Source organism: Pecten maximus, chromosome 15 (genome assembly GCF_902652985.1).
Source record: "Pecten maximus chromosome 15, xPecMax1.1, whole genome shotgun sequence".
Classification (NCBI taxonomy): Eukaryota; Metazoa; Mollusca; class Bivalvia; order Pectinida; family Pectinidae; genus Pecten; species Pecten maximus.
In genome coordinates, this window is record NC_047029.1 from 3,785,789 (window position 1) to 3,798,579 (window position 12,791).

Consider the following 12,791-nt stretch of genomic DNA (forward strand, 5'->3'; position numbering starts at 1 on the left):
TGGGGGAGTGACAGTTTTGGTTGGATTAGACAGAGTGTCGGAAAAGTCAGGTATTTGTTGTTGACTACACTTAGCATCACCGGAATACAGTACAGTGTCAGATTTGACAGGATGTCAGAAAAGTCAGGTGTCAGATTAGACAGGTTTCACTGTACATACTTTAAGCTCCAAAATATCTTTAACTGTTCAAAATGCATTACCCTAGTAAGCTTAAGATTGCATTAGAATAACAGCAATGACAATAACAATATGAAAACGACAACAACAACAGTACAAATACAATATGCCCCCAGGCATTTAAACTTTTCATTCTCTCTTTGTAACTGATTTTTTAATGTATGTATTATAGTAAATCATGTCAGCGTACCTCGCTCACTGGCATCGTCCACTAAAATGATCTCCTTAAGCAGACGAGCTGGTGACCGGTTGATGATACTGTGTACAGTACGTAGCAGGGTGGACCAAGCCTCATTGTGGAACACAATCACTATACTGGTGGTTGGAAGGTCTTCCACGGGTGCATACTTCTTCCTTTTACAGCTGAAATGGGTTAGAGGTCACCTTTATAAGTTCAAAGGCCAACATACAATAGAGATCAACTTAGCTTTGCTGAATCTTCAATTCAGCATTAATACTGGTGATGAAATATCACTTATTCATGAGTAATGTAGTCAACTTGTCAAAGAAATCAATATTTATGTTAAACATGTAGAGGGTCAAATTAAAAGGTCCAATCTGCCAGGTTAAATATCTAATCAATCTGGTAAAAAGTTCCTTTGTAAAATCTACAGAAATGTAAACCAAGCATTCAGACCAAAGATGTCACCAGTCTATCTAGTGGTACATGCTAATTGTCAATTTGATCAGCCAAAAGGCACCAGATTTCAGAAAGTAATTACTTACGCATCCATCCTGTAGTCAGGGAGGGAGCGGTTGAGAGACATCATGTCGCTGGCCACAAGGTTAAACTGGTTAATTTTGAACTTTTCTTTGGCCTCGCTCTGTCGGTCAGAGGGCACCACTACACCCTTACCCATTTCTCCTGGACCAGTGGGAGGTCGTTTCATTAGTCCTGTAAAACCAAATAATAAATCTTATTACAATCTTTTTTACTAACACACATGTGCAGATTCAGCAACAGTTTCCTGTTTAAAATATACTGAAATCTAATGAAATTTAACATTACCGGTTTTGTATGCAGTTTCGCCTGTTATTTCAAAACCTGTTTAGTACCTCGTATACTATCCACTTATCTAAACGAAGACTGTTAATTTTACACTATTTCACCAATTTCAGAAGTGAAATATTCCAGTTCTCAGTATCATCAATTACATACCGGGGAATGTGAATACTAATTATATATAAGTCCTTGGTGGAATCATGAAAATAACACTGTACGAGTTTAAAGCTGCAATTCACTTTGATGTACAACACACATGCATGTAGAGCTTGGTGTTTACATACCGAGTAATACACATATCTACATCACAATGATGTAATCTAGAAATACAATTACATTGTATTGTATTGTGTTATATATATGTTGTATTTGTGAGTGTGCCATACATCAGCCTTCCACTATGGATGAATTTTACTCATTATCAATTCTGTCATTACCTAACAGACCTATACATATACCAAACTAATACATATTTGTAACAGTATTAATTCTGTGACAATAAATTATATTGTCACATGCAGCTGTAGGCACAAATTAAATAGTCATAAAACTCTTAATATAATGATGATTTATTTAATTAAACTGCCTCCTTTTGAAGGTTATTGTCTTATAATTCTCACAGGATTAGACAAATTGAACAACTTATATTATGATTAATTAATTGTACAGGACAATAACTTTCTGACGAAGGCAGTTTAACACTTATATTTCCTTTCTAAATTTTGTTTTAATCAATAAATTCCACTGTAATGATATATATTAACTTTTAATACAAGTTACATTTTTATAATGACGTCAGACAAAACATCATTTAATGAATATACCTGGCCATGGTATGTCACAAACATTGTTGTTCGTATCACTACACCAATGTGAATTATTTCAGAATTATGATATGGTAAGTTTCTATTTTTGTTTTTCGTTATATATAATTAGGTTATCTAAAATGACAATGCAGAGCAACGCATGTATAAATTTATGTCTACTAGGTGTACATAAGATTGTAAAAGTGGGGAGATTACGGTCACCATAGAACCTCAGCTAGACTAGCAGGGAATTCTGGCCTACAGCTGGTGGAGTTTGAGGCCCTGCACAGATGGAATATTTTTCATTACTCCTTCGAATTCCTTGGTGTCATGATCCATGATCATGACCACCCCCAGCAAAAGCTCTAAGACACTGAGAGGCTTCCTTAGAGCCATAGAACCTATGTAGGTTATTGTGGTCTTCAGGAGCAAAGTCTTTATGAAAGAGGAATGGTATAAAAGTGATGAGTACAAGGTCATTGTAGTGGTGGCTCTGACTAGGAAGAATTCACCTTTAGCCTATAAGCTATATATATAGCCAGTGGTAGGATGTTTGCCAGTGCGAGAGGTCACTAGTTTGAGGCCTGCAGGCGTGTGTGGGCAGGGTATTTTTCATTACTTTTCTTATTACAAGGCAATAGGTGTTTTAAACTTTCGCCATTATTAGATTCTTGTCAAATTTTCAAGACAATATGCTAGTTACTTTCTTATATCAGTTTTAAAACATTTACACTTAATCACTACAGAAACTATAAATGAAAGCTTCAAAATAACTGACCAAACCATATCACTCGGGACTACCATGCCAAAATGAGGTTAAATATATACCAACAGTTGTATGAGCTAGGTTTACTGGTTCTTTATACTAATTATATTAGTTACTTTTCAATATATTTCTCCTCTTAATAACTATTCGTTCAATCAACTTATTCCATTCTTGTATATAATCCTGGAATTCTTATTACAATCTATAAAAGAAGTAATATCTTGTGTTCTTATTTTAATTAAAATATTTATTAAAGAAAAAAATGTATGTGTGGACAAGGTTCAAAGTACATTTAGTACTTATTTGTACAAACATGCATGCACATGTATAAGCTCAATGAACTCGATCATTTCAATACTTTGTGGTACTCTCAAAATATGACTGCATATATTTCTTCTTCTGATCATGATTTGTCTCAAAGTAATTGACCATACAAAAAAAATGACAAAAAACCTACAAACTAGGGAAATAGCAATACAAAATTCAGTCAAAACATTAGATGGTCGCTTGTCATCCATTTTTTTTTTTCTGATAATTACGTATCAATTTCAAAATTGATCAGGCATACAAAGTGTCAGAAGAGAAACCTACACAATATGAATTGTGAGACATGTATCCTTCTAGCACTTGTTAAGTAGAGGGTAGCCGGGCTTTTTCTGAGGGCTTTCTGGGGCCGTTAATGGGCCCCATTCCCAATTGGAATTATTTCATTTTAAAGCCATATTCCCAAAATTTGCATGTTAAAAATCTTTCCAAATTCACCAATTTTCTTCCCGAAATGAGACAAAAAGGACCCTTCCCAAACCAGTGATCATGAGAAAAAGCCCTGGTAGCTATATATAGTGTATGGTCATGTAGCAATAACAAATTTCATCTACAACAAGAGATCCCAGAGGGATCTTGGCGCCCACCATTGAATGATCTTCATAGGTTCCATGTCAGATTGATTTTTTCTCTACTTTTCCCTTCATTTTACTAATCTGTGCAAATTGAGACATCCCTCCAGTACTTTTCAAACAAGAGAATCCTAGCTATATAAGAAATTTGAGATTTAACGATAATGGCTGTTTGTTTGCCAGGTTGTTTTCAGGACAGACTGGTCCAAAAATGCAATACAAGGGACCAAGGGGAACCTACTTATGAAATTTGAGAAAGATCCATTCAGTACTTTGAGAAATAGAGATAACAAACTTCAATTGTCAAAATCCAAGATGGCGGTCTGTCGGCCATATTGTTTTCCAATTGATCTCAAAATGCAATAAGCATAACGAGGCACCAAGGGGAACCTCCATATGAAATTTGAAAGATCCCTTCAGTACTTTCTCAAAAATAGCGATAACAAACTTCAATTGTCAAAATCCAAGATGGCTGCCTGTCGGCCATGTTATTTTCAGATTGGTCTCAAAATGCGATATGCATAACTAGGCACCAAGGGAAACTTACATATGAAATTTGAGAAAGATCCCTTAAATACTTTCTCAGAAATAGTGATAACAAACTTCAATTGTCAAAATCCAAGATGGCTGCCTGTCGGCCATGTTGTTTTCCAATTGGTCTCAAAATGCTATATGCATAACTAGGCACCAAGGGAAACCTACATATGAAATTTGAGAAAGATCCCTTAAATACTTTCTCAGAATTAGCGATAACAAACTTCAATTGTCAAAATCCAAGATGGCTGCCTGTCGGCCATGTTGTTTTCCAATTGGTCTCAAAACGCTATATGCATAACTAGGCACCAAGGGAAACCTACATATGAAATTTGAGAAAGATCCCTTAAATACTTTCTCAGAATTAGCGATAACAAACTTCAATTATCAAAATCCAAGATGGCTGCCTGTCGGCCATGTTGTTTTCCGATTGGTCTCAAAATGCAATATGCATAACTAGGCACCAAGGGGAACCTACATGTGAAATTTGAGAAAGATCCCTTCAGCACTTTCTCAGAAATAGCGATAACAAACTTCAATTGTCAAAATCCAAGATGGCTGCCTGTCGGCCATGTTGTTTTCCGATTGGTCTCAAAATGCAATATGCATAACTAGACACCAAGGGGAGCTTACATATGAAATTTGAGAAAGATCCCTTCAGTACTTTCTCAGAAATAGCGATAACAAACTTCAATTGTCAAAATCCAAGATGGCTGCCTGTCGGCCATGTTGTTTTCCGATTGGTCTCAAAATGCAATATGCATAACTAGGCACCAAGGGGAACCCACATATGAAATTTGAGAAAGATCCCTTCAGTACTTTCTGAGGATTAGCGATAACAAGAATTGTTTACGGACGGAGGGACGGACGGACGGAGGGACGGACGGACGGACGGACCACGGACCACGGACGCAGGGCGATTTGAATAGCCCACCATCTGATGATGGTGGGCTAAAAATCAAAGATAGTACTGTCAGCCATATTTTTTTCCAATCCATCTCAAAATTGAACAGGCACATTAATTAACTGGGGCCTACTTTACGGAAGAACTTTATAATTATATATGAACTGCTTATCAGAAATAACAAAGAGAGGGCATTACAAAAGACCATCATCAAGATGGTGAGCTAGTAAAACATTTAATGTGTTTTATTTTAATAATATCTCTTACATAAATGTTGAATTTGTGATTTATGTGGCACTGTAAATGTCATCAAGATATCAACACAGCATTAAAATTAGCATCTCTTCATTATAATCAATGCCATGTTTACATGCAATATACACTGCATAATAATAGCTGCACTGCATTATGAAACAGACATTAGATGGGAACTGCATAATTTTAACTAATTTCATAACTAATTATGCTACAATTAGCCAACATGTTTTCCATACCTTTGGGTAAGAGTTTGCCTAGGAATCCATCATCGCCGCCCTGATGTTTTGTATCCATACGCGGCTGATTATCGTTTTTTCCCTTGCATTCTGCACCTGATCCCATGGCTGCACAATCGGTATAGTACATCAAAATGAAGACATCGATGAGGAACCAGACCATAGAGGTGACAAGGATCACCTTACAGTACTGTAGCCTCACACGGCTCACCATTGTCTTACAGCAGGTTACAGTCGCACTACATCTACAAAACAAAAATACAGTACTGTAGCCTCACACAGCTCACCATTGTCTTACAGCAGGTTACAGTCGCACTACATCTACAAAACAAAAATACAGTACTGTAGCCTCACACGGCTCACCATTGTCTTACAGCAGGTTACAGTCGCACTACATCTACAAAACAAAAATACAGTACTGTAGCCTCACACAGCTCACCATTGTCTTACAGCAGGTTACAGTCGCACTACATCTACAAAACAAAAATACAGTACTGTAGCCTCACATGCGTACACAGCTCACCATTGTCTTACAGCAGGTTACAGTCACACTACATCTACAAAACAAAAATACAGTACTGTAGCCTCACACCGTCACACAGCTCACCATTGTCTTACAGCAGGTTACAGTCACACTACATCTACAAAACAAAAATACAGTACTGTAGCCTCACACGGCAAAGTTGCCTTACATTAAAAAAAAATCTTTTTTGAATTATTTATATATTATTTGTTCAGCATAACATCTCTCTGTAACTTTTTCGATGGTGATCATCGATATCATTTTAGCATTGATTGCAATGTTTGAAAGATTAACCAGATCACAAATTTACACAATTTCATAGTGGCCATATGCATGCAGGCGCCTTATAGGTCAATAACTGGTTGCCAATGGTGAATTTAAGGCCTATGGCCACTAAAATAGGCGCCACTTGGAGTCCTGAAAAGTTAGGCAATTCTGAACAAAAGTTTACCTCAAATGTCTCATTCTTTCATGAAAGATTTTGAGATTTTTTGTTGTCCATGGTATGCGTGTATATGCATGCCTATGATTCCTCGACCATAAAAATAAATTAATATATATATGTCAGTACATTGCCTACGTATATATGTGTGTGAGCATGTGTGGACCGGAGAAAAATATCTGGCTTGACTGAAAAAAAATGAATATAATAAATGGGTGTCTAACTATGTGATGACTTACATATAGAGGTTGGGAAAAATTTTATCATCAAACAATGTCTTAATCCAAGGATTGTGAGGAAATTTCAACCGGAACTTGATGAGTCATAATGTGTACAGGTATATAATGTACTTTTTGATAAAAGATGTATTTTTCAGCACATTTAAAATGTCAAAATGATGATTAAGAATTTAAGTACGTAATCTTTTAGGGTTCATTGCATTGACACTGGTGAAATCAAATCTATCATAATGAAGTATATACTTAAAAAGTATAATATTTAACAGAATTGATATAAAATCCATTGTTACAGTACGTACTAGTCTGGTAGCCACAGTTGATAGATAATAATTAGTGTTAGAAATCAATCATACCTGCTTTCTCATGTATCAAGCATTATCAGCTTTCATTATATATAATATCATACTTCTTCAAACCAATTCTCTAACAAAATTATTTATAAAGAAAATATTCTCTTATTTAAACCAACCATAAAATATGTACTTCTATGCAGGTAGGTGTAAATTAAAACATAAAAGCTTAATTATGTAACAATAAAATGTTTTGTTTTAGATTCCAGTTGAGTAAAGTTTCCAGTATAATACAAGGTGTACTATAGTAACAGGCCTATAATTATAAAGTGACACACTGACATTTAACAGCTCATTTACATTTGCAGCATAGAAATTAATGTCTCACTAGCTGGGTGTTATCATTCATTTATAATAATATATAATTATCTAACATAAGTGTAATAACAAGAAAAATTGTGCGAACAAAGTGACATCCACACAATAGCATTAGCTCTGATGTATGTCGACCAGTGTATTTTAACAGTGGCAACTTGTTTTCCATTATATTTAGAGTCAGTACACATTCGAAAATGTTTAAAGTAATAAAATCATATTTAATTCATTTTAAAAGAGGTATATATCAAAGGATTTACAGCCAAATTGTTTTATTTGACATTTTTCGACTGCAAGTGTGAAAAATAATTAACCAACACATATATGGCCAACCAATCAAATAGAAGGTTTATGTGAAAATGTTGCAGTGTCTACATATATCATCATATAATGTTTAGTAACATTTCTTCATTTTGGTAAAATAAGACATTTTGCATAGATAGAGCTATAGCTTTAGCCTTTAGGAAGCGCAGCCTATTTTGGATGAACAGTGGGGCAAACCCAATAACTGTTTATACCGGTATAGGTATATATATATAAGAAACATCAAATAAAATGTACCAAAAATTTGTCCCAATAATCTCAATGTTTACCTATTGTGATACTGCTATACAGTGTATAATATGTGCCATTCCCTATATAATTATATTAACATAAATATTTCTATTAGGATAAGAAAGATATCTGTTCACAACATGTTAACTAGCAGTAGCATGAATTTACATGGGTTTTCAATAATGATGTTAATATTGGGTTATACCATTTTGTTTTGCAATGATATCAGAAAGCAATATCAATACATTTTTTTCTTCATTTAGAAACACAAATACAAAAATGTCAAATCAAAAGAAACTCACAATTAACTCATAACTAAGATCTAGACTAGAGTTTTTTTTACAAAAACCTTGAATTTTAAACCATTAATGATTTAACTCTCTACATAAATTAATACTACACAACTGCATTTATGATTAACAGGAAACTGAGGAAAGTACTTGAACTAGTCCACTGCAGATATGAACTATCAACAGAGTGATAACACCATGCAGTGTTCGAAAGTAAAGGTGGTCCGATGGTCCGAGGCTATAGAAAACCTGGTCGGTCTATGTAAAATTTCAAAGTGTTGGCCCCATTGGCTATGAAAAGTTTGAGCCTATAGCTAGCTGACATACATATATGTACATTACAATTCATGAAAACAACATTCCATTATTTTCTGACAAATGATCATATGAAATCAGAGCTTACAATAGAGTTTATTTTACCCATAACAGTGTGTTATTACTGGATGATGCAAGCATTTGCGTGACAGTTATGCTACTTGTCAATGTTTTAAAAAATTGGTCTATCGAAAAATGACTTGGGCTATGGGATTTGAATTTTCTGTAGACATATTGTCTAAGGAATTTTCATATATAATTTCATACACTGTAACACATTGATGTAGAAACTTCTTTTTCTCTCTATATGATTTCAAATAGGAACTTTATTTTAAATACATGTAAAAAAAAGTTTTACTTTAATTATTATTTTTATTCACTTTTCATACCTTTTTGCAAATCAAAACTTTCCCACCAAGCAGTAACTGATTCATTATTTTCAGTAAAATCCCCAAAACCTCAGAAATGGTTCCGGTGGACAGATAAAATAACCTAGCTGGAATTTGGTTCAAATTGAGATAAAAATCAATATTTTTTCGTTGAAGAAACAAGACTTTTTTATCACTATAAACAATAAAAGGTACAAACTGCTTTGGCAAACTGATTAATATATTGCTTTCACAAATCAACTTTTGTTTCAGAATATAGTTCATGATATATAATCAATTAAGTTTTATACTGGGAATCACATAAATACTTATCGGATTCTTTCTTGTCATAATTTCAATCATTCCATCTTTTATAATTCATAAGTTAACAGCAATATTTTACTTTTTTTTTTTTCAAAATATTTAAACAATCTTCTGGACATAATTACGGTGTACCTATATAGCTAATGAGTGAACAGGGAGTGTCCGGAGACATTTTGCATGCCCAGGAATTCATTAATAAATATTTTTTGATATTTTTTAGTAACATACTTATGACACCTTTATCTAACACCATGCAAAATTTCACTTCGATCGAATGATTGCATAATACGGAAATGCACCACTGAAGTTGCAGTGCAGCGTGCACTTGGGTATCGAGGGACATTTTGCACGCCTAGGAATTTGTTAATAAATATTATTTTTTGATGTTTTTTTCAAATCAACTTTTGTTTCAGAATATAGTTCATGATAATCGTTTAAGTTTTATATTGGGAATCACATTTAATACCTATCTGAATTCTTTCTTGTCATAATTTCAATCATTCCATCTTTTATAATTCATAAGTGACCAGCGATATTTTACCAATTTATTAATATTTAATCAATAATCTGGACATAATTATATATAATCAATCACCATGCACGTCAAAACACAAACTGACAAATCTTAAATTATACAATTTAAGGTAAAACTGCCTGATTAGGACAATCAATGCAATATGGCATGGTGACAGCACACACATGACGAATACCCAGAGGGTGCATGTCAGTGGGAACAAACAGAAGACTTTTATCGCGCTTGTAAGGTGTAAGCACTGGTTGGCTGACACCTTAATGTTTTGTGCGCCCCATGTTTTGTGTACATGCATGTTAAACCGCTTTCTTGTCGAAGCCTTTTCATATATATATACATGTACAAGTCCAGACTTACTAAAGATTTTAGTGTTATCCATTGGAACCCCAAAAGAAATAATATGTGTAAAAAGGCAACTCGTTTAGTAAATAGGAAATGGCATCTCGCGCCAGCACATATGTACGTAGGTGTGTCTGCCCTAATCGTGACAATCACGCATGTAACAAATGGACATATACAGTTCTGCAATTACAAACGACATGACAGCGTGACACGCCAAAGTGTCCCGAATACAACTGACCCAATCTACATCAAAACGGGCGCATTGTAAACCCGTGACTGGGAAATATCACCAAATATAAGATGTTTAAAAAAGTATAGTATCCACATATATCCTAAGGTACCCGCCCCTAGCACAAATAGTGATCACTTACCGTGCAGGTCCCGTTGGTGTATTCCACGTCCATCGCTATATTTACCGGAAATGACGTCATGAGATCGATAAAAAACAGGGAAGGATCGCACCGAAAAATAAATGATTGTTAACGTAAAGTAATGGTAAAATCAGCATACAACAAACTGAACGGATGTTGTAAACGGATATATTTATATATTTGTTTATGTCTGACAGGTGCCAGATCAACCCATAAAACCGCTCATGTTCACAAGTTTACACTAATCTGATACCGTTAACGGGTTATAATTCCGGATCAATTCATTCAATTTTTAAAATCATTTCATTATTTTACAAAGTTGTTTATTCATATCTTTATTTAATTGTGATAAAAAAACCTCGAATGTTATTGTTTTAAAAATGTTTTTCAATAACATATATGCTCGAACCTAATTCAATCCATCACATTATCTAGCTCAGAGACTTAATTGTATATCACATACAAGTCTCTGTCTAGCTGGTATGATTATTTTGGCGTTTTCAAGTATCGACTTTATCAAGCAGAGACTTGTATATCTGGTATATACGTCTCTGATTCAAGGAACAAAATCGGTAAACGTCAGAATAATTATGATTCATTAATCCACATCACTGCAGTTTTATCATTAAATATGTAAAAGAAATTATTTAATTTCAAAGCAGATTTTTAAATCTCCGAGTGAAGTAAACTTTGCACCTCTTAATTGATATTACTGCCATAACAATACTCACAGGGACACGTCTAGAATTATATAATAACAATAATACAATCAAATTAAAAAATATAAACACATATATACATGTATTGATAAAGGTATTTCTGGCTGTTCTGTTTTAATATAAGACTAGACATGCCCGGGCGCACTACTATTGTAACGCGTTCCATGTTACAAAAAGTACACAAATATTAAGAGATTAACATCTAATTAAAATTACTTTAAAAGGGAAAGCACGTGTCACCAAAATACATCATCTACATCTATATGGTACTGACCAACTTCAACAATTTGAAGAAATGCCAGAGAGGAATGAAAATGGAAAAAGTTTTTTTTTTCATAGAAAATATTTGGCTGTACTAATATAGATGGTAAATGGCTGATTTAAATGAGTCTGTGATTGGACGGGAGACAATGTCTGGTGGTAATTCGGTCCATATGTATTTTTCTAGCCAGGATTTTGGACTTGTGTATTTTAGGGGCCGCGGTTGCCGAGTGGTTAAGGTGTCCCGACACTTTAACACTAGCCCTCCACCTCTGGGTTGCGAGTTCGAAACCTACGTGGGGCAGTTGCCAGGTACTGACCGTAGGCCGGTGGTTTTTCTCCGGGCACTCTGGCTTTCCTCCACCTCCAAAACCTGGCACGTCCTTAAATGACCCTGGCTGTTAATAGGACGTTAAACAAAATTAACCAAGTATTTGAAATGAGAGCTGGTGACTATATGCTTGGACTACCCGGTAAGGGGAGTTACTCTGTCAGATTTATATAGTCCTCACGATGCTGGAGTGATCATTGATACAGTTATACATAAATTTTGATCCTATTTTACTCTTGAAATATTTCCAACAGGCTGATATGTTACGAGGTGTTGTTTTACTTTTATTCCCATTTAGTGATAACACTAATTCATATCTTTATTTAATTATGATAAAAAAAAAAACTCGAAAGTTTTAAAAAAATTACGAAAGCTGAGAGAGGTCAAATTTGAAGTGGCGAAAAAATGATAAAAAGTCGTTATTACGAGAAAAAAGTAGTTTTAAAGAGAAAAAAAGTCGTTATAACGAGAGAAAAAAATGAATAATGAGAAAATAAAGTCGTTAATTTTCACGTAACAACGACTTTTTATTTTTTTTTACCACTTAAAATTTGACCTCCCTTCGTAATTATTGGTAGAGAAGGTCATTCTAAATAGACATGATGACGTGTATATGGTATGTTGGAATACTTACACGACGGTCGTGTAAATACATACTGCCATGGATATAATTGTAATCCTATGATATTGGAGAACGTACTTCGCTCCATGCAAGGTATGATGTAGACTGGGCATTTTGAGTTCGATAGTGTTCTAATTTATCTTGATGGACATGTTCTAGTGTATTAATAATTTTCTCAGACGTGATTAAGCTAAAACGTACTGCATTGTTTTCTGATGGCTTTCTGGCGTTACTTTAAAGTTATCCATTCTTACTAGTACGTCATTTGGTGTTCCTAACGATGTGTTCCCAATCCCCGTCCAGATTCACCGA

At 34.5% G+C, this 12,791-nt stretch overlaps 1 protein-coding gene across 13 annotated transcripts in view; it reads right to left on the reverse strand.

Annotated features, from left to right (window-relative positions):
• Nucleotides 1-10,623, reverse strand: part of LOC117343504 (polypeptide N-acetylgalactosaminyltransferase 13-like) — a 43,981-nt gene extending 33,358 nt beyond the window's left edge. For 12 of the 13 annotated variants that reach the window (XR_004536024.1, XR_004536022.1, XR_004536023.1 and 9 more), the window contains exons 1-4: nucleotides 10,547-10,623; nucleotides 5,581-5,825; nucleotides 904-1,072; nucleotides 368-540 (exon numbers count right to left, since the gene is read on the reverse strand). Coding sequence is in view for 2 of the 13 variants with exons in the window: in XM_033905877.1 (XP_033761768.1) it covers nucleotides 368-540; nucleotides 904-1,072; nucleotides 5,581-5,794 (556 nt within the window). In the remaining 11 variants the exon portion in view is untranslated. The remainder of the gene's footprint in view (nucleotides 1-367; nucleotides 541-903; nucleotides 1,073-5,580; nucleotides 5,826-10,546) is intronic. The other variant, XM_033905878.1, reaches the window with a different exon arrangement.
• Nucleotides 10,624-12,791: the final 2,168 nt, after the last annotated feature.